Source organism: Planococcus citri, chromosome 1, assembly GCF_950023065.1.
Source record: "Planococcus citri chromosome 1, ihPlaCitr1.1, whole genome shotgun sequence".
Classification (NCBI taxonomy): domain Eukaryota; kingdom Metazoa; phylum Arthropoda; class Insecta; order Hemiptera; family Pseudococcidae; genus Planococcus; species Planococcus citri.
This window is the reverse complement of record NC_088677.1, coordinates 49,808,620-49,836,600: the sequence shown is the minus strand read 5'-3', so window position 1 is coordinate 49,836,600 and position 27,981 is coordinate 49,808,620. Positions and strand designations below refer to the sequence as shown.

General features: G+C 32.7%; 1 protein-coding gene across 1 annotated transcript; it reads left to right on the top strand.

Moving 5' to 3' along the window:
• The first annotated feature begins 27 nt into the window (after positions 1-27).
• On the top strand, positions 28-27,875 carry LOC135832494 (ras-related and estrogen-regulated growth inhibitor-like). Its single transcript, XM_065345770.1, has 6 exons — positions 28-346; positions 8,282-8,384; positions 8,463-8,519; positions 25,799-25,875; positions 26,139-26,327; positions 26,820-27,875. Exons 2-6 carry the CDS (start codon positions 8,300-8,302, stop codon positions 27,114-27,116), a joined length of 705 nt encoding a protein of 234 aa, XP_065201842.1. The 5' UTR covers positions 28-346; positions 8,282-8,299; the 3' UTR covers positions 27,117-27,875.
• Positions 27,876-27,981: the final 106 nt, after the last annotated feature.

Sequence of the window (27,981 nt, the reverse complement as noted above, 5' to 3'; positions counted from 1 at the left end):
GCATGCGATACTTTGATATGGTTGTTGGCTGCCGTAGGTGGTCTGCACGAGTACACGTGCTCATGCCGGTGCTTAGACGCAGGCGCCAAACGTGTCCAATGTATTGTATAGTGTTAGTCTCGATCGCAATACTAGTTACACTTCGCAATTATTTCACTTGTTCACTTGAGTCGTACCTTGTCTAGTAGACGGTGGCATACTTGTGCTTTTAATATTTACGTAAAAATACGACGTGTAAACGTAAAGTATTTGTTTATAGTGCGTTAAAACGTTGATTTTTAATCAATTTTCGCGAGTTTTATTCACTTCGAACATTTTTCTGGAGTTCTATTTTGTCCTTTATTTGGTGAGTTTTTCACTTTTATTATCCTAACTTATAGTGTTATATTTAATTTTTTTTTTGAAAAGTTTCATATCATTTTCGTTGATTAAAATGTATTTTTGTGTGATGGTAGAATTAAATTAAAGGATACTCGCTTAAATTTAATGAATTGCAATATTTTTTAATAAGATGTAAAAAATTTTACAAACTAACGTTGAATGTTTTTTTGTGATTGTTGTTTTGATAGAATTTTGTTTGAATAATTCCTATATGACAAATTATCCATCGTTTTTGTACTCGTGAGTTTTTAAAATCATGAATGGAGCTGTAGGTGAATCATAAAATTGGTTAATCATTTTATCAATCTCACCTTCCTTATTTCACCTTTTTGTTATTTTGATTTAAACCACATGTTCCATCATTTTATGATCGTTATAAAAATTGAAATATACAAATCTAATTTATCTAAATTCTCAACTCGCATCTTCTCAACCTCTTACCTATTTATTTCCTCGCAATAAATCACGTAAAACTTATAAATATAGGTCAATGGAACATCATATTCAAACTCTAAGTCACCTAGTAATTAATATAAATTTTAATTAGCGAGTGAAAAATGACATCTAACGTAAAGGTCGTTCATATTTTATGGTCTCGTAAAATCGTACACAAAGAATTTCTCACAATGATTCATACTTTCCCTCGCGAATAATTTTTTGTAACTCGTGCTGCTGAGCTTTTAGACGAGATTCCATGGGATAGAAAAATGAAAAAAATTACCACATCAAAGAGATGTGATATTCTGTTGGCTAGAAAATTCCTCGCATTCGTCGTGTACACAAACAATTTAACGTTATTCGAAATTAAAATGGAAAAAGTAAACAATGCAAGGATTATACCATTTGCTCTTTGGCGAGCAACCCTGTGGCGAAAACTCGACGCGTTACTTAATCCATGGATAACGTTCAAAATCATCTACGGGTCAGGGTTGCATTTATAATTAGACTAAGATGGAATTATTTACAAGTTCTCGGCTGGAATGATTCATTTTTCAAGATGACTCTAACGATGAGATTTACCTAACAAATATAACTAGGTGAGAAATGGATAAATTATGAAAGGAATGAAAGTCGTTGAAAAGATTAAACCTTTCGCGGAAGCTCGAAAAAAATATCTGTGATCTTATCAATTATCATCCTTGAGACGAGAGTAATTGATGAAAAAGTTCAAGTAAAATACTCGTACACGTGAGGGGGCTGCACTTTGCATGGTTCAAATGAGCGAAAACTCGCGTGGCTTGAGGAAAAACTTTGGAATTAATTAAATATATAGGCTTCAATAATTGAAATAAATATAATTCAGTGATTAAATCAGTAAAAATCCACGATTGAATCGTAAATTTGACAAAATAAAATACCTAACCGATTAGATTAACAATAAAACAACTAAACTTAATGGATGAAAAATCACTGATTAAATCAGTGCATTTTATTTCATGATTATTTTGATGGTAGAATCTCACTTATTATCAACTTTATTTTGCCTATTTCATCAATAAGATTACATGTACTAATTCGAAGCCGAAGTTGCTATAAGGATTCAATAAAAAACCAACTGTAGGTAGAGAAACTATTCGAGCATCTGTTCTGTAAAATGATCTCTTCAGTTTTTCTATTTATTCTAGGTCTGAATGAAACCGGTGGTTTTCTATCCTGAAGATTGGTAACTTTCCAAAAATATTACCCGAGTGATTTTAAAATTTCCATTTTAAATAAGATGCTATGTATGTAAATAAATTTCACTATTTCTTCCTTATAGCCCAATGAAGGAAAAACATTTATATTTCAAAAGAAATTATTGTATAGGTAGTTGACAGTTGTTTTTTGGCCATATTACTTTAGGTTGAGATTTCCCCATTTCACGAGAAAATGAATCAAGTCCAAAATATTGTTCGTGACTGAATTTCCTACCCGGAGACTCATTTTTTTCAAACATCAAATCATTGATTTAATACGTATGTAGAAAGGGGAAAATGACTCTTTCTGAACTTTTACAGAATTCCGAATTTCATCCATTTTATTATCTACCTACCTTTATTCGAAAAAGAATTCCCTTGCTAAATTTCCTATCCGAGAAGTTTGAAACATGATCAAAAATTCGGCTAATAAGTAAATTACCTATGTTTCAAAATGCAACATTTAACCTCCATTTTATTTAAATTTTCAAAATTTAATTTATTGGCTGGATTTTTCATGAAAAATTTTATATTTTCTTCAAGGTTAAATAGAAAATATTCAAATTTTTAGCTATAACATATCGCAAAAAGGGTGAAAGTTGAAGTACGTAATTTGATCCGCATAGAATAGATTCAAATCTGGTGATGAAAAAAAACAACATTAATATGGCGAATAAAAAAAGTCCCAATGCATGTCCTGTAAGTATAATAGTGTATGTGGGGATATTCTGAAATCACAAAAATATTTAAATATTCATTTTGGATTTTGAATTACTTACCTACTTAGGTAAGTAAGTACCTATGTAGACCTACTCGAACTTTCACATATTCGTACAACACTACAAAACACGCCGGGGGCTTCTTAAACAATCGATTTTGAAACGTGCATTTAATTTCGAAAGAAGAAAGAACCTTGAATTTTTAAAAAATGCCCATAAATAGCCTATGAGATGAGATGAACTACCCGTGATGAAGGGTGTACCTAGGTGGAGTGCAATGTAGAGCGAATTATTTGCAGGAAAGTTTTTAGACTTTTGGGATTTGGAAAAATTATATAGGTATTCCACGTATCTACACATAATGTATTACTTTTAGATCTACGGCAGCCAACAACCATATCACAGTATCGCATGCCAAAAATTGGCAATTTTTGCTTCACGTGTGTCGATAGAGAAGACAGGGGGAATGGGGAGTTGATTGATTTGTATTCATCGGCGTCGATGATATGTATCCTGTCTGAAATTATACCTATCCAAAAAATTTCAACCCTACCAAAATGCATTCGTCGATAAATTTTATTTGAAACAAGCGTTCAATTTTCACACTCCAACGAACACGAAAATTTCGAAATTCGATACACATTATAAAATTCTTAGATACAGAGACTAAATAGGTACCTACTCGTAGTACATAGTTTTTTCCTCGCAAAAACCGTGCAAATTGGTATACTTAATGAGTTGACCTCCTCTTGTACCTATAAGGTATATTTTTACCTAAATTAACCTCATCAATCAAACTTTGGCAGGCGAAGTCGAACTGAACCAAAATCTAATCGAACAAGCGAGGCAGGCTTTACCGCTGAGAACATTTTGTTCTCCGCACGTTCGCGAGTTTTATGAAAAATGGTAAATTTAACCTCATCTCAGCGATCTATGACCTCGCGGTTATGTTTCGCGTTGAAATTTCTTGACAAAACCTTTCGTAAAATACAGGTAATTTAACGAGTAAATAATTTTTCATATTAGTCAACTCTTTCGAAATTGAGAAAAGTCGCGAGTGCTTGTGACAGAAAAATTACTGCTGGTGGATGAGGAAGAAGGGAGGAGGGAATTTCGTACATATAGTAGCTTTACGTGAATTATGGTGGGCGACGCGACTATGGTGATGGCGTGTACTTAGCCTACGTTCGAGATATCGAGAAAAATGATACGGAGGTATTTACTTAATTCGAAATAGGTAACTGAAAAAAGTGCAATGTGCATGTACATGGTTAGATTGAACTGATGAAGGTATTATTTAATATTTATACGAAAACCGACGACGTGTTATATTTTCGAGCCACAAGCTCGACTTGGTGGCGCCAATCTTTCGCATATTTTTCAATATTATAAATCTTGGCATAACATCGTATTACATGTAATTCGTCGTGTTCAATTTTATCGTACTTTTTCACACTTTCATAGTTGCATTTCTTAATCTAAAACGTCAAAGAACTCGTTAAAGAAAATACCTACCTAAATTTATCTTCGCTGCAATGTTTGAGAATTGGGATTTGACGTATGGGACGAGTGACAAATCATCAAATGGATGACTGCATACGGTTAGCAGTTAGCACTTTAGTTAATACTTTGATCTGTGTAGTGTTTTCAAGTACAAATTCTTTTTAAAAGATTCGTCTCAAGCTGTTAGTCTGGATTTGGTAATAAAAGAGTCATCATTCTTGATCCATAACGATCAACGCGTTTGCTGTGCATTGTGGAAGGGGTATAGGGTAAGGGCACCGCTGATACCAACGTTTATTTCAATTTTTATGGACTGTCTTCGATGATGGTATGGATTTGATTTTAACGCTCATTGCCAACTGACGATGAGTAACGTTTGCAAAATAATTTTTATGTTCGGTGGAAAATATTTTTATTTCGGAATATCAGCTAAAAATTACGTCATTTTTATTTTTTTGCGTTTTATTATGGCGAAGACAAGAGTGCGAAAATTATAAGTTTGAGGATACGGATAGAGTATGAAAAAATATTTTTCATTAAGCTAAAAAATAAACGAAACTACATATAAGAAACCCTAAGTAGGTATGTGATTAATTTTCTTACTGTACATAATTTTATATTGAGATTAGTAGGCTACTAAAATTGAAAAAATGCAAAAAAATAAAAAAAATATAGAACGTTTTTATTGAATTTTAAACTTGGTTGTGTCGTTTGTGAATTTTTCCATTACAATTTGGAAAAGTTACTTCATTCTCATTTTGTGTTTTATTATTACCTTCCAGTAAAATTGTCTGTACCTACTTCATGTTTTGAGACATGTACTTACCTAACCTACCTACTTGAAAGAAAATCTGGCTCCTTCCACTGAAAGCATAAGCAATTTAAATCACAGCGCCCATATAGCGCGGATGATGAAGTTGGGGGGAGGGGGTTAAAGTTGATCGATCTAATTGAATAGAGAGAATGGTCTTCGTTACAATTTCAACTTTCAGCTTTCGAAACCGATTCGATGATTCAAATCCTCCCCTCTTCCCATTCGATTCTCTTTAATACGAAAGTATTCGATACAACTTCTTAGTTCTCACGATTCAGTTAGTTATTCTCGATAAAACCGTGTTATCTCGCCCACATAAAATGTTTCAGATATGCGAAAATTAGTCTCCAGCTCTGTGAAAATATGTACAGACAGCCCTACGAATCCCTCATCTCTTGTCTCAACCTCACATTCGATCTCCTAAAAATAAACTACAAACTCCACTCGCTGAAAATATCACTTTACGTGAAAACTGTGTTGAAAATTTATGCGGAAGCACTCGCCCACTCGAGAATGTAAATCCAATAAATAATTAACTCAACAAGATACAGCATTTCAGCAATTAGACCATTAGACGCGAATTAATCACTCCATTCGTTGTGTATAGTCGTTGAGCATCGGCATCCTCCGCGCTCTTTGGGGCTGGACCGACACGCGTTTCCGATCTGCCAAAATACGCAGCGTTCAATGAGCTTCGATGTTTATACGACAAAAACGATAGTAAACAAGTGGATACTTTTGTTGATGCGGTCAGTGGCGTATTTACAAAATGTAGCAGCCGCTAGCCAGCCCCAGCCGGCGAGAAATGTAACGCTTACGTAACAATTATCCGGTCAGCTGGCCTTTGTAACCTTCTTTCCAACCGTTCAATTAATAATATTGTCTTTTGTCGAAAGTTTATTTAACGATGAAGACGATCATGATACCTACTTTGTTACCCAGCCACAGTTTTGTCAATATAGATATACTTATTCTGCAGTTCTTAACCTTTCGATGTCACGTAAAATTTTCCAAGATTTTACGCGTGTGGCAGGCAGATTTTGTCGAATGGGAATGGGAGACAAACTTCTTTACGTATCGTTTATCGTCTCGTCTCTTTTAGAATCATAATTTTCACTCCATAATTACTTACTTAGGCTTGAAACAAACTGATGAATTTGAATAGTTTTATTTACGCGTTTTAGGTTCTACGTTAATGAAACAAATTCTCTAGCTGTCTAGCAAAAAATAATATTTCACGTAGGATAGAATCTTGCCCAATTTACCTACTGGAAATTTTCAGTATCATTTTTCGAACATATGGAAGGTGTTTTTCAAGAAGTGTGCGTGTGGAAGGAGAAGTCATTGAAATTTTATTTCACGTGTTGAAAAAATTACAAAGAAATAAAATGATGAACGCGTCTTCGTCATTTTTTTCAATTTGCAGAAAATTGCATGCAAATATACGTGTAGATTGAATTCCTCAAGCATTTTTTGAATTGAACCGGGTTATCAAATTTCACCATTCGAGTTTTTCCTGAGACCATGATGATATTGGAGACGGTTTTGGTTCACATCTTCCGTGATTACATATTACATTTTTTACGTTTAATTTATCAGAGAATCTGGAAATAAGATTCGTCGCATAAAGTTTATTAAATACAAAAACAATTTGATTCGTAATTCTTCAGTCTCGAAAAAATTTCCTCGTTTAAATCGTGACAACGCAATAAGTGCCAAAGTTATACATTAAGAACGTGACATTTTCTTCAAATCAAAATTACTACGTTCCTAAATGAATTTCATAAACGACCATAATTGTTCAAATAAAATTACATAAACATACACAACCAATCAAGAAATAAGATTAAATAAAGAGATCAACTCGAACACGTGTTTCAAATTCAATAAGAAAAGTCGTAATTTACTTTGTGTAGCTGTGTACAAAATGTTCTGCTGAAATTATTGAAAAAAAAAGTTATTAATAATCTGCTAATTATGGACAATGATTTCACATAAATTGGACTTGTCACAAAATTTGAAAACCGGGTTCACCAATAGAATGTACCTACCTACAATAATTTAATATTCGAGACCGAAGGGAAGAGATGGCCAAATTTGACAATCAAAAGGCTATAATGACAATTATTTGGTAAGTTCTCAATGTGGGACTTTGTGTGACAACGTAACAAGGTGTCTAAAAATGTTCTCAATCAATAGGTACCCAGGCACGAGTCATCGGTAGGATTTTTCCATAATTTTTTTGAGTTTTTGGATATGATGATTCCTATTCCCTTTCCACTCAAAAACTACAGAATACTGATAGCATTTTTTGAAACAATAATGATGATTATTGTTATGTGGGTAGATGTTTATCAAGTTCAAAAAAGTCGCCCTCCCTTTTTAACAACAATATTAAAATTGTAATTAAAAATACCGAAAACCGTTGTCTCGACACTTTAATTATTTTTTAATATTTCAAAAACTTAATCAAAATTAAAATAAACATGAAAAATATTCGTAATTTACAAGCTTCGCCATTTCAAGAAGAAACTGGTATTTTTTCAAAGATAATGATCAACATTTCAAATCAAAATTTAATTTGTACCTAGCTAATTAGTAATAATGAAAATGTATCCAATCACCTCACACCTCGAATTTTGAAGGACTTGCGTAGGTATCATAGTTCAAAATGAATAAATTTGCTAATAAAAATGACGAACTTCGTTAAAAAAATTTAATAAAATTTAATTAAAATATTTACCAATTCGAATAATATGAAATGTTGAAATAGGTAGCAATGAAAAATACCCACATCACTTTCTTCGTCCATGACTTCTACCTTTGAGTTTTCAACTGTCCTTCAAATTTACTTTCAGTCGCTTTCATTTTTGACTCTGAAATATGTTATACTCGACCTCGAGATTTCCAGACGCCTTTGATGAGTACGTTTGTACAAAAGAAAAAAACATCAGGCGAGATCTCCATCTCGTTAATAAAACTATTTTCATTAATTTTGAAAATTTCACAATTCACATATTATTTAACCGTCCGGCGTCCAGACATGAGACCTTTAAATAATTCATTACTTTCTCATTAGGAAATAGTTAATTAAATAGATATCGTCTGCTCGCTATTTTTAACAATTAAATTAAATTTTTCTTTTCTAAAAAAACAACTAAATTGTAAACATATTTTTCACTTCGCAGGTAAAATTAAATTAATAAATGAAGACGGAAACGGAGAAAAGCACGACAAATTTAACTCGCGTCAGGATCGCCGTTTTGGGTAAAGTCAATGTGGGAAAATCAGGTAAGTTATCAAATTCTAAAGTACCCTAAATACACCTACGCCCTTTTAAGAAAAAATCTAACGCAGTATTTTCAACAGCTCTGACCGTTCGATTTCTAACACGAAGATATATTGGAGAATATCGTTCAAATACTGGTAAGTTTATTAAAGTATGCATTTTTTTTGGCAAATTTTTGCAGCTTTTTTTGTTGAAAACTTAAGTAAATAAACAGATATAGAAATAAAATATCGAGTGTTACGAAAGAGTCAAATTCTAAGCTTGTATTTATTTTTTTTAAATTCAAATTAAAAATTCTACACGAGCTTTTGAAAAAACAAATAAATTTATAGTTTTAATATCGTGTAGCTGCAAGAATTCGAATACTTTTGCCAGAGAATACTTTTGAAATATTGAGAACCTATTTCGTCAAAATTCCTCACACCTACTCGTTTGCTTATTTAGTTTAATTTTGAAAAAAAAAGTATAATTTTCAATCACGAGTAGGTACCTACTTTACATGTTATGAAACTCTAAACGCTGAAATAGCTGCTTAAATTGATGCCAAATTTATGAAATAAATTTAAATACAAGTCGTTTTATACATAGTTGTAAGTATGTATGGTATAATTCGAATAAGTTTGATGCGTTTAATTATAATAAATCTAATCTGAAGACTTTGGGATGTTGTTTATCAACATTTCTCGAGTACCTACCTAACTATTTTTACAAGCTTTCCTACTTGAATCTTCATGAAATAATTTTCAAAATCATACGTTCATAAAGGTTAAAATTTACGAAACATAGGGAACTAGAGGCACGCGAGCTTATCAGATGACAAATTCACTTTGCGGTCGGTTATAAGGATAATATACTAAATCCGGTTAATCTATTCAATTAAAGATTAAGAACATTATATACGCGTATTAATCCGATGAAAGGACAATGTTTTAACACGGTTTAAACATCGTTTAAAATTTTCGTGCTCACGTTTCATAAAGATAGCTTGTCCGAGATCTATTCCAAAAAGGTTACCTTTGAACCCAGGTTCTATAAATTTCCCTTGTGAAAGTTCAATAGCATCGATAAACTTTCCACCATGTAACACGTGAAAATTTGACCTTTTAAATTTTGTTTTTTAATCATAAAAACATTTACAATGTAAATCTCGCCTCCATCTGAAGGATTAAAGTTGGTTGACTTCATTTTTCTCCCCTAATTTCACGCATATTTCGATAGGTATTTCGGTAAAACAAGTAACAAAATGTACCAACCTATGTTGAAAGTTGAGCGAACATGAGGATTACTTGTTGAATAGGCTACGTTTCGCGAACCGCGAGGCAGAGGAGATTTTTGCGAATTAAAAATTCAATAAAACTTTTTACTTTTTGGTATCTACCAGTGCGTGATACGCTGTTAAATTTTCATTTTCATTTTTTTTTTGAACTCGAGACTCGAGTTCGACAAGATGAGAGTGAAAGAGAAGAGTGGTTAGGTAGCGTAAAATCATGTGCACGATATCTATGGCGTTTGTGAAACTTCTGTAGCCAAAAGTTCAAACACGAGTGATTCTTAAAACGATTAAATTCATTTTTAGATTCGTACTAAATGCTAGTTTTCTAATAATAACGACTTTAGGTACCGTAACCTGCCCGCGGTACTTCATCGTCTGCATTTTTTCTCGATCGAATTAATGGAATTTTCCCTGCCAGCGTCGCCTTCTTATACTCTTGGTTCGAAACACCGCTATATTTGCATATAACTTGATGTTAATTTGATTGGCAAGCTTGTCTGCTCGTCTATTGTTTTTTAGCACCCATTGTTGATGCTGTAAGTCAACGTCACTCTTCTAGATGTTATAAAAACCACCCCAAGGCTGGGAATACTTTCTTTTGTATTTAACAATACTAATTTCGGTGAAGACAATGCATCTGAAAAATACACACTTCGGTAATCCAATTTGTAACGGATCTTCATCTTGAAATCGAATAGGTATTTGAAGAATTCGCGATATTGCTAGAAGAAGAAATCCACTGAAGGGGGAAGCGAAAAGAAGATCTTGAGAATACCTACGATGATTTTTAATTCAAATGCATCTACCTAATACTTATACCGATCTTGCAATTAAAAAAAGAAATAAGGAAATAGGATCAGAAAAATGATACTTATCATCTTTGTTTCTGGTTGGACTTTTTGTATAAAATATTCGAAGTAATACCTCTACCTATGTATTTGTTGCATCGCAAGATGGCTCGAAAGATATTTTACTGTTTTTTTATTACGTAGTATTACACTTGTCGAACGAAAAGTGTACCGAAAGATTTTATAGCATACTTCGTACAAGTTACAAAAATTTTTATGGTTTCGCAGATTTTGTCCAACTTTGAAATTGAAAACACTACACCGTTTCAAAATTGAGTAGCGTCTTTATTAGAGCAAATTTTACATAGGTACTTTAGCTTTTTCATAGCTCGTAAAAAATTGTTTTCTTCAGGCAATACTTACCGTGAATTGAAACACACTTTGTTGGTAAATGTAGCTTTTTGTATGACCATTTCGGCGAATATCGTTCACCAATGAAACTTGTGCAGAACTACAATGATTCATTTTTAATTTTTTTTTTTTTTTTTCAAATTATAAAGTACCTACCTACAAAGAAACACAAAATATGTACCTATAGTTTCTCATCGAAATAGATTTTTATCAGAATATGGCACTCTCTCATTCTTGATACCTAGATGTAGATATATAGGTAGGTAGTTCAAAATCATTAAAATTCGATTCAGAGAAATCGTGACGCAGAGAAAAATCAGAAAAAATCTCTAAAATAGAATTTGTCCATTTTTTTGACATATTTTCAAATTTGTTGCGGAAGGTGTAAATGTGTGAAATTGGAGTTGATTTTTTATAATACCTATTTAAAATTTGATTAATACGTAGGTATACCTACCTATGTTCTGGTCAATTAAAACTTACCTGCTAATAAGTTATGTACGTGGACAAGCTTGGGGTACCTTATGTTTTAATTTTGAGTTTTTTTAAAATTGAAAAATAAAACAGAAAATAAACACGTACGACAAATAATTGAATTGAGGTTTTTTTATTTAGTGATTTCAACAATTAAAGCACCATTAAATTTGAAAACAACGCGACAAAAGTGAAGGGTTTTTTCGTTCGAATGAGAAATCGAGCCAATAACTCCTAATGAAAAAACCCCTCATCCCACTCAAATAATTGTATTCACTCCTTCGTATATTCGTCAACAAATATCAGAGGCCTAGATAATCCGACTTACAAATACCTACTCGATACATTATTTTGTAGGTACGTTAAATTCTAATATTAATCCATCGATTCGAAACAACAAAACAAAGTCAAAATAAACTATAACTCGAGCAAATGCTCACCGAATAAGGCGCAATATTATAATTATAATTAATCGAGATAATTATAACTCAGCCACGTTTGCCGACTAGTAGATTGAAAAATAACCAGCAAAAGACGTCTCTCTTTTTACCAACATAAGAAAACTTAGCAGGCTTCAGACTCTCGAGCACCTTGATATCTATAATGTATACTTCTGGGTACCTTAAGTATTATAGCTAAATATATAGGAATTCATTAATACTCGACCGAGCATATAATTAATTTTCATTGATTTTCAATCTTCGTCGAGTAGGTATCTCGAGACGCTTTTACCATAATAAGAAGCCGCCTGGGTGACACATTGTCCTATCTTTCACGCAAGAGGGTAGGTGTCGATAAACGAGAAAATTTACCAATTTATTAAAGAAAAACGATAAATTATCTTTCGGTCGATGCATTTCCCGCAACCTAAATCTGCCTATATTGAAGAGAACTTCGGGCAATGCTCGGAAATTACTTCACCTCATTATATCATCATCGAGCAACGACCTTTTATTAAAATTAAACACGTAAGAAACCTGGCGATTTTTACCACGTAAAAAATCACCGTATTGAGAGTATTTCTTTAGGTGTTTCTGTTTACATCCAAAGATTAATCAACCAGGGATGTCGTAGGTACGGTGTTGCCGCATCTCTGAGATTTATTTTTATTATAGTCAATTTTCGACCTATGGCTGAGCGCTGAGAGGCTGAAGACGACGTAAATATCAGATGTGTTTCTCAGACGGTAAATAATTTTTTGACCCGACTTTATATCTACATAGTAAATATTTACATTATCGGATTCGATTTTCATCTTTTGCATAAATCTTTTTTTAATTAAAATCGACATCTTTGTCGATGATTGTCAAGTTGAATTTTCTTGACATCTTTTCGTTTAGAACGCAGACGGCTTCGGGTGGAAAAATTTCACTCTTTAATCAAACAACGTCTCCGAGTTTTTTTTCTTTCGTAAATTTAGATTTTCGATGGTGTGAAATTATTCGACTTTTTCGGTTTCGCTCGCGACGACGTAAAAAAAGAGCGTATACCTACTCGTAGTAAAAGGGTGAAAAAATACGAAAAAATTTGCACAACATTTTACAGCGAAAGATATGAATGACAACATCGAGTATATGGGAAAAACAATTCGCTGAAAAATACGCAGTTATATTTTACCGTAAATTTTCTCCTATCAAAGTACATATATAAACATCATAATTTCAGGAATGTTTCGCTTCACTTACTCCGCGCATATTATGATAGTTTCCAAAGAGAGGCGCAGAAAAAAAGAACACGAGTTGCAACAAGCAACACCAAACACCTAATAATTTTTTTCGTTTAATTGCTTCGTATTCGTTCGCGGTGAAAATTTTTGTGAGGAAAAGAGGCATACAAAAAATTATATCCAAAATAGATAAAAACAATGTAACGAGAAACCGTGCCAAAAATTTTATTTTAATCAAGGTCGATTTAAAAGAGAAATTTTACGCGCCTAAATCTTCGCTCGCGTGCTTCGTATCGCTTCAGCAGCTGGGATTCGTTCATTTTTGTGACCTTTAAGGACCACCTCAGAGACGGGATGCATTTCATAACGAAATGACTCATTCCTCTTCCTTTTCATGACTACCTTGAACGAGGTATTTTTTTTTTGCGAAACAATTTCAATGATGACGTACCTAACTTTTTCCATTCCTTCTTTCCCTTCCTTCCTTTTACTCATTATTTTATGGCATTAATTGAAGAAAAGCACTTCGTTGAATCATAGAGGATGACCAAAAAATGAATGAACAAGCTTGATAATTGAATATTATCAATTTCGAGAAATAGGTATAGATACAAACTCTTCTCAATTAATTCTTTGAAATGAGCGTTTAACCATAAATGTTGATCAAACATCGAAAATTGAAAAATTCGAATTTGTACGTGAGTTTTTTCTCAACTTGCAAATTGAAGGTTAATACGAAGAAGCTCTTCGTTTTAATCTTTGAAAAATTATTCAAGTGGATATAATAACTCATTTGATGGAAAATATTACGTAGGTATATTTAACCCGAATTGCACAGTTTGTAAACTATAATGAAGGATGCAGATTAAATAAACATGAAAAATATATGTTAAAAAACACTATAGTAGATAAACCCCCCTTTTTTTTATAAATATCGAGGGAGAAACCTGACCTTCAAAAGAGTATATAAATATTTTCAACTTGACGGTAGTAAAAAAACTTCTCAGACGTTAGTTGATTTCAATTAGAGAAACTTTTATTTAAAACAAACCCCATTTTCATCAAAGATGAACCATTTATAAACGTTGTAAATCATCGAGTCGGTGTTTTTTGGAATAAGGAAGACTCCGATCAACGTTGAAGACGTTTCAACTGCAAAATAACTTTTTCTTTTTTAATGTACATAATAAAGTTGAAAGTATTTTTATATAGAATATTATACGAGTACCTATCAAAAGTACTTAATACATAGAAATTTTTTATAAATCGTGATTTGCACGAAAGGTACAGGTAGGTTGGTAGGTATTAAAAAGTTTCCATTTCTACGGTGTCGTTTTTCCTTATACCTACTTGAAAAATTCGATAGCCTTGTTCTTCTTACAGAACTATCCTATCCTTGACCTACTGATGGAAATTTTGTTTATTTGGTAAGTATAAGGGTTAATTCGTGCTCTAAAAAAGGAACACGATGCCAGCAATAGGATTATGTTTCAGCGAGATAGCCACAAAAATTTATACACTCGCACTCGTATGTTTCAACTAGCAAGTTTTGCAGTTTGTTTTCAACAAACTGCATTTGTAGGTACAAGTAGGTAGTTCTACCGCAATGTGTACGCAATAATTCTCGTTCATTCGTAAACATAGCATAATGTACTCGCATAAACTTCTATATAGGTATTCTAATTCATAAATCGCGATATACTACTCATTGAATGATGTAGATATGTATTTGCAAACCACAAATATTAAAAAACAAGATCGTAATTGAAACTTACACGTAGGGATCCATAATTAAAAACTCTTCTACTCGTTGACCAATCCACTAATAATAAAGTAGTTTGGCATTAAATTCTACAACGTAGTAACAAATGGACGCAATGTCAAAAACTTGATGTTTTCCCTGGTTTACTTTTTTTAAAGATGTTTTTTCTAGTGATTGTGCTAATCCGATGTTGAAGATTGAACCTTTCGTGGGAAGAAAATCATAATAATCTTAATCTCGCTTCAAATCTCATCTTAGAGCACTCAACTCTTGCAAATATTTCCAACGCAAAGGTGTAGGTACCTAGACCTACTGGGCTGTAGCCAAACTGATACATTTTTACAGATTATTTGAATTTTTTCGCAGCTTTCTGGGTTAATAATAAATAAAGGAATGTACCAAACATTCCATGTACTTACATAACAATAAAGTTGAAGCATCTTGTCAAAAAATTCATTTAAATGTTTTTTTTTTTCGCGGTTTTAATTAATTTTAAAAAAGTCGTCTCGAGTAAACAGAAATGAGAGTACGAGATGGAAGAAAAATTTAAAATTGAAGCTAGCGTGTGTTATGTTCAACCATGTGATTGTAGGAAGAAGAAGAGAAAGAGGCAGAAATTTTCAAATTCTTAAAAAATTGAAAAGTCACTAGGTAGATAAGTAATGATTACCTATTAGGAAAATACAAAATATTAAAAAGGAAAAAAACTTTAAAATGATTACTGGTTTTCTTACCTATACATACCGCATATGAGTGTCCCCACCCCCTCCTTCTACATTTAAGAACAAAAATAATACCACAATGAAGATCCTTTAATCTTGAAACAAATGTAACCGATTCAAAAATTCGATTATTCGAACCTTTTTAAATCACCCATTCAGAATTAAAGGAAAACACGGATTTTCTCCTGCTTTGGGAGTTTAAGATCGGTATAATTAGTGAAAAAAATCGCGAACCAAACATTAAAAAAACTCGACAAAAACTTGAAATTTACTAAAAGTGAAACAAATGGTAAATTTTTTAAATAAGATTTAGAACTGGATCATTTTTTGGATAAATATTTTGAAAACCAAAAAAAAAGTTCAAAAATTACATTAATGTTACAAAAAGTTTTTAGATGGTGACCATTTTGAAAAATTTTAAAAATTGTGAAAAAAGGCTGAAAAATCTGAAGAAATTGTTTCAAAGTAAATGGTATATTAATGACGGATTGAGAAAAATTAGAATACGATTTTTTATAAAATCAAATGAATACTTATGTAATTATTCTGCTGGTCATTTTTTTTCAATTTTTCTGGAGTCTTTAACATTACATTTATAAAATTTTTATATTAGAATAGGTATACACATAATAATTATTTACTTACCTGAAAAACTACAAAAAAAGTCACAAAAGAAATCGAAAAAAGTTTAAAACTAAAATAATGAAGAAAAAAACCAATTTAATAAGATGGGTATTTATGTAATCTTTTATTTAAATTCCAAAAAATGATAAAGTTTTTTTACCTTTTAAAAAAAAAACTTACAAAAAGTTTGAAAATCATTCTTAGACTAACAAAAAAAAAAAATCAAAAAAATTCACAGCAACCTTTAAAAAATAATAATACCAATGATCAAATCAAAAAATGCTTTATGACGGTCTATCAAAATTGATCTAAGGTTTTACGAAACATAGAATTTAGTTGAAATTGAAAAAAATTACAGAACATTTGCAAATAGGTATGTAGGTTATTTTTTATCTTTCTCGCCTTCTTGCTGCAAAGCAATTTTTTACTTGAAGTAGAAATGTTCTTAAGGCATATGAAAATTCAAGCCATATTTCTTCGCTTTTCTTCGACATAAAATTCGGGCGAATTAGTAAAATTACTTTCAGATCTTAAATACCTACTGAGAAATTCTTTCTGCTCCTTGTTACATACTTTATAACTTATGTTTCAACGTCCTTGTAGCAAACATTAAATAGATACCTACCTAGGTACACCTACTAACCTGAAAATTTGTAAAATTTTGCTTCTTAAATTAAAAACAAAACTATTCGCTAAATTTTATCAAGTCTGAAAGAAAATTTCAGGATCAAAGTAAATACCTAATCCGACCTAAATAGGCTTTTAAATTCTTATACAATTTTCAAGGAAATCGCTCGTGAAAGAATTCGTATAAATTTCATTTCGTTTTCAGGGTCATTCGTATCAAGTTTTTTACAGACATATAGGTACTTCTATTCATACTTTCCCATTATCTTCAATTTAAAGTTTTCAGACTATTCTGCGAATACCGAACTCAAACAAACGGAATTTACGAATTCAAAATGCTCCCATTCCAGAAGTATCGGTGGAACATAAGTTTTCTACTCGTATCAACATTTAAAAACAAAGACGCAAAATAAAATTCACGGAAAATTTCCATTACTGAAATACCGTCTGATATAAAAAATTAGATAATTCTCTGAATATTTGAAAATTTTATGCAAGCTAAACAAAAGCTGCCTTTTACTTAAGTTAATAATATTCCGATTCTAGACTTTAATCCTGTCAAGAGAATTAGGAACTTGAAACATTCGCTAACTTCGTTATCCAGCAATAAAGATCCCAATTACGAGAAATTTAAATAGACGCTATACCTACTACAAATACGAGTAAAATGGATTACCCATACTGGTAATTATACATCGAACCAACTTTTCTATCTATCTACGTTTCCTTGAAATAAGATACTTGCAGCTAATAGGTTAGGTAGATGCGACAAATTTAATCTACTTAATTTACGACCTTTTAAACTAGGTACCTAGGTATACGATCGTTCTTCTCTGCTGTGTTGTGATACGGGTAATTCATTTTTATACAATCATATTATAAACTATCGCATCAGATGCACGCAATGCGCATTTATGTGTAGGTACGTGGTTCACTTTTGCTGGTTAAATATTCATATGGGGTGGATACTTTTTCATTAATTTTTTCTAAGAATCACTGTTTAGTATACTGAGAAGCAAAAATCAATTATAAAGTCGCAGTTTCTATAAAACTACACACGAAATGATAGGTACCTATTTAGAAATTAGGTTCCTAGGCTATATGAATTCAAAATTATACCTACTACTTCATTCAACATGGAATCAGAGAACCGTCAATTATCAGCATTTAACGTAGCCTACGTCATCATTTTTTTCGCGTGGAAGGATGCTAAGGGAGGAGGGACTGAAAAAGTTGACCGACCACATACATATGTCAAGCTCAAGCCAAAAGTTCAGCATTCAACATAAGGTGTTTAAATTTATATTCTAAAATTAGTCCTAATTAATAATTCATTCAAAAAGCGGCACCGGGTACGGGGTACCTAAACCTATATGCTTAATGCTACACACTGAAACGTGCGTAATGAAAACAAAAATATTCTTCAAAGAGCCGTTTAATTTCTGTCGTATATATGTACTTACTTACAGAACTTGGATGTGCTATAAATAGGTGTGCAATTACGTAAATAAAACTATTTCAGAGGGAAGAACTATTTTCGGGTGACATTTAGTCGTACGTTTTGACTCAAAGTAGGTACGCCAAGATCAAGATGTGTGAAAGTTGAAGAAAAAAATTTTCGTCGTTGGTTAGTACCGTGAGAGTACTGGAAAGTGGAAAGTGGAAAAAAATTGGCACATCCTGTTCGCGGATATTTTTAACCGCGAGTTATGATTGAAAACAAAAGAATGGAAAACGTGTCTTGTGGAAAGACACGTTTCTGAAGGAAAAAATTGGGGTGAGAGAAAAAGAAGAGTACGTTTTCAACGTATCACACACGCTCGAAGTATGTAGTAATACGAGTATTAAATTAAATCGTAGTATAAGTCTCCGCAGGGGTTGTTTATCTTGAATGTGAACATTGTGAACAGCATGACCACGAGTACCCCTCTGCCGCTGCTTACTTGATTTACAATTTTACTTCAACTAACGCTAACGACGCATGAGTGAATAATTTTTGCAATTTTTTGCCAATAAAAATCTAGGCGAAGAGGTTATCTCAACATATTGTTCATGGTAATCCTCACGTAGTTGGGTAAATCTCTTGTAAAAAAATTAATCGGCTATTTTTATCGAAGGCACGTGGATGCAAAAGTAGGTATCCCATTCTGTGTAGCGGCAGAGGCAGACCCATGGATAGCCGAATTTTCTTTTTGAAATTTTGTTTTTTATTTTCCCACTAAAATGAGATGAAAGTTTATGCTATCTGAATGTGTTTTTAGCGGTGAAGGAAACCAATGACAATTTTTTCATGACTTATGGCATTTTGAAATTTTTAAGCGATCATTTAATAATAAATTTTTAGAGGTGTAGCCACCCTTTTTTTTTTTTTTTCATGTAAAATTGTCTAACCTTTAAAATTGAAGGAATTAAAAAACTTTGACATGATCTTCAGAGGACGAGGTGCGGTGAAAATATGAGTTTTTCAAGTCAATAAGTATTATCTCTTCCTTGTGTCTAGCTCTGAACTCTGTGCGAAAAATTGGGGTTTGTAATTTTAAAAAACATCCCGAAAATTTGTCATCGCAAAAAACCGAATTGTCTTCATTTTGAACTCGCTCAAAACATGTTTTGATTATTTTGCAATTTTTTTGATCCTTTGGAAGGAAAATTGTGACAAACGTGATTCTTCAATTGGTTAAATTTCAGAAGAATCTATCCCTTACCTACTGGTTAAAAAATTTGACCAAAAAAATGATCAAAATTCTCTAATAACTACGATGACGATACCAATATCAAAAAAATGTTCAAAAAACGACGATTACATTTTGCAAACAAATTCACAAAATTTGAACCGCGCCATTGATGACGCCGAAAAACATTGGCGACGACCGAACGGCGCCGAAACGTGTATTTAAAATTTTCATTAATAAAATAAAATGCGCCAGTGACAACAAGTTATGTATAAATGTCGCGAGTATTTGTAACTTTACATGTAAGAATAAATGTAATTCGTGGCATCTGTTACGCTGACGTCTGTGGCAAATTTTAATACATCGTCGTCGCATACTCGTACGTGTAGGTATCTTTTGGCTATCTTCATGTACAACTTTTCTCCCCGTCAACCATCTCCCGATTCAAGAATATCATATACGCGCTAATCCGGGGTAAAATTTTATTTATACGTGTAATTCCAGGAAATAAAAATCTATTATTTGCCGCAAAGTTTATAATTAAATTGTAAACAACGCGAAAATTTGTGAGCGTTGGATTTCTTTGAAGAATACGTACGATCTTCATTTCTTACCTACATACGTACTAGATAGAGAAAAATTAAAATTGACTATAACAAATTTATACTTATCGAGTTCGGTTACAGTGTACGTAGTAGGGTAATTTGTTACATCGAAGGGAAAAATTGATCGTTGTATCGGTCTACCTACTAAACCGTCAAACGTGCGAGCAAAAGTGACTGTTTTTAAAAAGCCTGCGAAGCAAATTCAATCAAACGTGGGAGACTTTAATAATTTATCGTACGTTCGAAGGACGTTTCGCCGTCGCGAGGGAAAATGTGACACAGTTTCAGGAAAAACCATAACCTACCGTTAAGCGGCAGCGTCCGACATCGCCGTCTAACTTGAACAACGAAAATGCCCCGGTATAAAATTCATTTTAAATTCGAATATTTCGTGATATTTTGCTGAATATGTAAATGAAACGAGTTCCACACAAATGTGCATGAGTAGGTATTCGGTACCTAGCATGCGAAATTAAACGTCTAGACGTTTGCTTTGATTTAGTAAGTAAAACAAATGATTACAGCTTTTTATTTGAAAATGTGCCATTCCAATTCGACGATGATAATTGATAAAAATGAAAATTTAATCTAGTACCTCTACCTATCCACCTAATTTGAAGTCATATTTGAGAGAACAAGACTTCAGAGAATGAACGAAGAGGAAAATGAGATAAAAATACATAGGTACCCTACTTATTATTTGGGTACCTATCTAATTATGTAAAACAAAAAAGTGGCTGATGCAATCCTATCTGTCGTTTGAAATTGAATCATTTTATCAATTTACCATTTTTTTACGCCCCTGCCCTGGTTACACATTTACGTACTTACTCATTAATACCTCTTAAAGACCTTGAATTTACTACGTAGGTACTGAGTAGGTAATAGGTATATTAGGTATCCACTTGTATCCTAAGTACCCGTGTATTTTAACGTAAACACTAGGTAATAAATTCCAACAAATTAAAAAATGTTCTCCCAAAACCTCCAGATAGAATGATCGAGGGAATTACCCATATTTTACGAGGGAAGATAATAATGTAAACACTAAACAATGCCTTATTTTGTTTGGTCGTGTAGAGAAAAATGTGAAAACAATACGACAATACCTATAGGTATGTTGTCGAGACTCCTCATCAACGTTGAACACCCGTAGTAAATGTTTATGATACCTATTCTGTACCTTAGTGTCTAGTTAACACTATTCGATATCTTATTTTTACAGCAGTTATGAACGCACTCAGGAATAATGAAACTAGAGAAGTGCCAAAATTCATACCTAATGATAAGGCCTTAAGGGTATTCTTTACACCGTTATCACTAAGTGTGGTTTCTGGTTGCATACCAGTTTTTCCTTAACATATATGTTTACATTTGGTGATTTACCTCGCGAACGACCAAAAATCACGAACTGCAGAGGTACATTTCTTCTTTCTATTCATTCACATTCAGACAATAGTGCATCTTTGTGCATACTACGCAACCTTTTCTTAACAATACTCACCCTCTCCTCCCCGCACTTGCCTAGTTTTTTAAACTGTCTAAGCTTCTTGTTGTACAGTATACTAGTTTTAGTGTGATACATTCGAGAGTGACTTTTCTGTACACCACCCCTACCTTCACCCTGCTGTGTATTTTTATACCTATTACCAGGGCTCCGATATTCTTTCCCTAAAAAAACCTAACAAGAATGATTTTTACGTTACTGTACTGTATATGTACACTCTACCTACCCATACCTACACCCTGCTGTGTATTTTTACACTTTTTCTCTCAGTTTGTTTTTTTTTTCTCGCAACTTCGCAAGTGTTATAGATACCTACAGTGAGTAAGACTACAGTAAGCTAAATTAGTAAAAGAAGAGAGGACATACTCATGCGAAATATGGAATTTTTGAGGGTGATTCTGATGGGACTTTTCACACTGATCTCGAGAATGAGAAAAATGATAAGAAAGTTCCACTTCATAAACATTTTCCGCAAAATCAATTTTCTGATGGAAATTTTTTTCCATTTTTCATCGTTTTTGAGGGTGAAAAATGCTACACGATCAAAACGTTTTTTAATTTTTGGGTCAATAATTTTTTTTTCAAATTTTGTTTCGAGTTGCGTAATAAAGACCTATTGCATTTTTGCGAATTTTGTTGATAAAATTTAAGAATGATGAGAGAGATTTTTCAATATTTCACTAAAGTTTGCCAATTTTTTGCCAGTGATCGTGTTCTAAGATGTCGCTTTTTTGATGGAAGTGCAGTGCTAAACCAAAATAGCTCAAACCAACAGGTTACAGGTGCCACTGAAAATCACCAAAACTGTCAAAACTGTGCAGTCCTCTGAAAACATTTCGAGAAAAACTTCATTCAAAAATGGGGGAAAAAATTAAAATCTTACCAAATAGACCTAGAAAGCTGACATTTGGAATATACCCTATTTTTGACCTGCCAAATCGATTGGAAACTGTTTCAGGCCGTTTAGAGTAGTTCTGGACCCTCCAGAAGATTTTTGAAATGAAATTCCCACAAAATTTCATGAAGTGGAGTTGGAAAGACGGAATTCATTCTGCAAACTAAATTCAATACGCTACGAAGTCGACTGCAGGTGGATTTCAAGTCATTTTAGAGTCTCCAGCGACTTTTTAAAAGTTACTGGAGCCTCCAGTATTGAAATTTTCACAAAAATTCATCAAATAGAGATGAAAAGCGGAAATTTACTCTCCAATCTAATTTTAGCACTCGTCGAAGACGACTTCAGGTGGGTTCAAGTCATTTTGGAGCCTCCTGAGACTTTTTGAAAACTATTCCTAGAGTCTCCAGCAGTAGTTGGAAAACCGAAATTTATTATGCACAGTACAAGCTAGAGCTAATTCGGACAGATTTTGTGGCATTTTAAAAAAAATTGAATTCAAAAAAGGCGCAGGAGAGGCTTCAAAATGACTTGAACCCACCTGAAGTCGTCTTCGGAGAGTGCTAAAATTAGAGTGCAGAGTAAATTTCCGCTTTTCATCTCCATTCAATGAAATTTTGTGAAAATACAAAATTTCAAGTTTCAGAAATCTACTGGAAGCTTCAGTAACTTTCAAAAAGTCGCTGGAGACTCTAAAATGACTTGAAATCCACCTGCAGTCGACTTCGTAGCGTATTGAATTTAGTTTGCAGAATGAATTCCGTCTTTCCAACTCCATTTCATGAAATTTTGTGGGAATTTCATTTCAAAAATCTTCTGGAGGGTCCAGAACTACTCTAAACGGCCTGAAACAGTTTCCAATCGATTTGGCAGGTCAAAAATAGGGTATATTCCAAATGTCAGCTTTCTAGGTCTATTTGGTAAGATTTTAATTTTTTCCCCCATATTTGAATAAATAAAGTTTTTCTCGAAATGTTTTCAGAGGACTGCACAGTTTTGACAGTTTTGGTGATTTTCAATGGCACCTGTAACCTTAGTTTGCAGAATGAATTTCGTTTTTCCAACACCATTTCATGAAATTTTGTGGGAATTTTAAGTTTTAAAAATTTTCTGGAGGCTCCAGAACTACTCTAAACGGTCTGAAACAGTGTCCAATCGATTTGGCAGGTCAAAAATAGGGTACATTCCAAATGTCAGCTTTCTAGGTCAATTTGGCGAGATTTTAATTTTTCCCCCTCATTTTTGGTGTTTTGATTTTCAAAAATTCACCAAGAATCGTAAAAGGCATTTAAGCACTTGAAATTTTGTCAGTTCCTTAGGACTCCCCTTTAAAAAAAGTTGTCCCGGAGGATAGGCTGCGGGCTGCAATTGATCCTTATGCGGGTCCCCCAACTAATATAAGTAAGTACTTTTTATACGACCAGCTTCGTCTTTTATTGCAATTGAATGTTCTTTTCAGACGTGCCAATTTTCCTCAAAGAGAGGAAATTTTTCAAAATATGCATTGTGATTTTTTACTTCTACTACTACCTCCACCTCTTTTCAAAAAGAACTGCCCCAGTTCTAAAAGATAGTATACTTGAGATTCTGCGTGGCGTCGATCAATGATCAAGGTCTTCATTGTCCTCAAAATCCAAGACCTCTTTTAGAGTTCTACTGAGTGGTTAAAAATGTATTCTAAAATTGCTTAGTTTTGGGTAAATTAGTATTTTGAAAATTGTTTCTTCCCAAATATTTTGTATTAAGGCAAAACATCGAAAGATATAATTTCTGAAACTGGTGGAATACTTTGGAATTCAGTTGTGTCAATTTTTCGATCATTATTGCCAATTTCATAAACTCGAAAAATTTGTATCAATTTTAACCAATTTGTCATTAAACTAAAATACTAAATATTAGAAACTAGTAAGTAGGTACTCAAATAATTTCAATTTATTGATGAAAAAAAATGAAATTTTACTAAGTAGGTAGTACACTAGGTACATACATGACAAACGTATCAAAAAAATTTCCTAGGTGAAACTCGAGTATTGTTGAAAAGAAAACCAAACAGGCCTATACTTACGTGAACTGAAAGCTTAAGCTTTTAAAAATTGATAATTCAAGAAGTAAAAACATCAGTTTTGACGATCAGAAAAGTCTATTTTTCAAAATTTGATACTTATTTTTAAAAAATTGAACAAGAACAAGCTTCTGAAATTTCATACTTCAAGAAGTAGGTAAAACAAAATTTTGACAATAGGAAAAAAACACGTCAACTTTTCTCGACGTTGACTATTGAGTTGATATTAAGGAACGTTTTTTTCTATTTTTTATTTTTGAAAAAGAAAATTTTCCATAATTTGTTAGTTTTGTAATTTCTTCAAATTTTATCCCCCTCCCTCCCTTCATAAAATTTACCACTCTAGGCGGCCGCCTTGCCTTGCCTATTGAATTAGAAAACTAAATCGACACCCAGTACCAGTAACCTCAAAAGAAGTCGGAAGAAGTAAACTGTAAAACCGGTTGCTTTAAATACACAAAATCTGTGAAGAACGAAACTACCCTTCTTCATAACGTCCAACACCCACACACACCCTCTATATTTTTTAGGCTGAACTGTTACTTGGAATGTCTCATGTCCCGCCACCCGCTCCCGCCCATCAGAGTACAGAACTTATACACCTGATTACTCCGCAAGTTTCAACATTTTTAAAAAAAATTTTTCACAGTATGGTTCAAAAAAAAGAGATCTAGCCGAGTACGTCGCCACATTTTTGATATATCCCTTCAGTTGCCTGCTTGGCGATTCGCAACTTACCATACTTTCGAGGCTTTTTTTGAGAAAAATAAATTGATAATTGCAAAAAATCGCTACGTAATCGGCTAGACAAAGGCATTAACATCATTTTAAAACAAATCGCAATAAAATCGGTTGAGAATTCACGGAGTAATCAGGTGCATAAGTTGGGCATTTTTCGCGAACCGAACCTACTGATAACGCGTGGTAAAGAATACCCTTAAGCATTTAAAAAAGATACGAATCTCAAATAAAAGATATCATGTCAATGTCATCAATCTCTCGACTTTTGAGTAACTAGATAGAAAAATTTTCAATTGTAAAGTTAAGCTATTCAGTCGAAACCAAAACTCGTGACTTTCTTTTATTTAACGCCGCACAATCAACGTAATTTTATCGTAAAGTTTTTTTTATTAAAATGTCACCTAATTCACTTGAATGTTTTCATCATGTGTGTAGTATACGTATTATACTTTTCCACTGTCTGTTAACTTACACGCGTGTCAGTATATTGAAAAGAAAAATCAAACCGTAATTTAAGTATGATATTACAATACCTACTTTTTTATGGCAAATAATTAAAACCATGCGCGTATTTTTTTCTGTTTCAGATCTCTTATACAGGCAAACTGTTACTATCAATAATACACCCTTGGAAGTGGAAATAATTGATGTGTCCGGAGAAACGGTAAGATTTTTTTATTATGCTAAATCATGACTGCCGAATTAGCTTAATTTTCAAAAGAAAAACAAATCTACCTATTTTTAGAAATTGAAACTTAATTTACAAATTAGTCGTTCATTTTTTTCTTAAAAAAAAAAAAAAAAAAAAAAATCAATTGGGACTGTATAATAACAAAATTGTTCGCAAATCGCATAGGTAGCAAGTTTATCGTATAAGTGTAACATTCCAGCATTTTGATATTTATTTAGTTTTTTATGCGTTTACAGAGAGACTGTATTTTACCCGAAGAACAAGTTCAGTGGTCCGATGGCTGTATTATAGTGTATTCAATCACTGACAGAGATTCTTTTAATTACGCATTAGATACTCTGGAAAATCTTCACAAAATGCGATCATCGATACAAATCCCGATAACGTTGCTGGGGAATAAAGCTGATCTCGAACATTTACGAAAGGTAATTAAAATTGATTAATTAAATACCGTTTAGATACCTATTAAAAATCGCAATGTTTTTTAAATACATAACCAACATTTTTGATATTTGTTATTGTTAAAATTGCTTACAAAATCTAAACGAATTCCTAAAACCAAACCAAATGCCAATGTCGAAGAAATAAAATGATGTTAAAGTTGGTAAAGCCAATAGATACCTATGTTGTAGATACCGGGTATCATTAAAAAAAAATTATTTCAAAAATAATTTCATGAAATTCTCAAACATACATTTTTCCTGCTTAATAGTCAAACATTAAACACCTATAAGTAGGTTAGTAGGTATATCAATCTAATACTCGTACCTAATCTGTCTGAAGTTTCAACTGGAAATTAATTCAAAAAAATAAAATGAAACATATTTACTCGATATAATTTACGTAGGTATATCAATTGAATATTTCAATTTTTTCCATTAATTATTAATTAATAAATTTTCATGCTATGTTCACAGGTTGATGTCAAAGAAGGTAGAAATATCGCCGCACAATATGGTTGTCAATTTTACGAAGCCTCGGTGGCTGAAAATAGCAATGAACTGTACCAAGCATTCGAAGCGATCATGAATGAATTGAAATGTACCAGTAGTAATAACACAAATGGTATCGGCAGACTGCGGAAATTCTCAGTGACCAAAATGATTGGAACGTTGATAGGAAAAGAATCGAATAAGAATCATCAACATATGCAAGGTGGCACCGTGATGGTGATACAGAGATCAGATCTGCATAAAAGTCGAGATACTAAATAAAAAACCTGATATCAAAAAATTGTCGTCTTGAACTGTGGAAGGAAAAAAAATCATCGAAGGTTTCATTGAATAATAGCAAGTTTTGTGATCGAAATGACTGAATATGTTATCGATTACTTCAACTATTCCATTGTATCGTATCGTTTTTTTAATTTCCTGTTTCCATTATTTGTAAATGTACTGTTTTTAATGTTTTCTCTCGCGAACATTGTAAACGAATAGAAAATTAGCGAATGAGATGTGAAACTATCGAAGGTGTACCATACGAGTAGGTAATTCTATCGCCGATATGAAATGTACCCGCGCAGAATAAGTAAGAAGTGTTTCATTTGTAAAAGTGTGTGTTATTTTTAACTCGCGTCTTTAATGTTTTTTCAAACAGTAGGCGTTTCGTTTGAGTGTTTTACGCCAAAAACTTTTGTATATCGAATTTTGTTTAAGTTTCCATGCATGAAAGGGTCTTTAAAAGTGAACGCGGTGCGGCGCTGCAACGTATAATATGTATGTATATGTATTGCAGGATATTCAAAAGTACGAATACTAAATGCCTACCTATCCATTCTTTGTGTTGTGTGTATACTTTATTTTGCTTTCATCATTGTATAATAGTTTTTGTGTTGGCTGTGATTATATTTCTTTTTGAACATTCTTCATGTAAATTAGTTTTAGTGTTTGATTTTCGGAGTGCGTGTTTTATTATGTTTTCTACAACCTGTACTTGATGTAAGATTTATGTTAAATACAAAAGTTGGTCAAGTATTTGTTCTTTATTTCCTTAGATACTCGGTGATCCCATTTCAGCACATATGATTATACTCAATACTCATATAGTTCATAGAATGTGAGTAGGTAAGTAAACAAAATT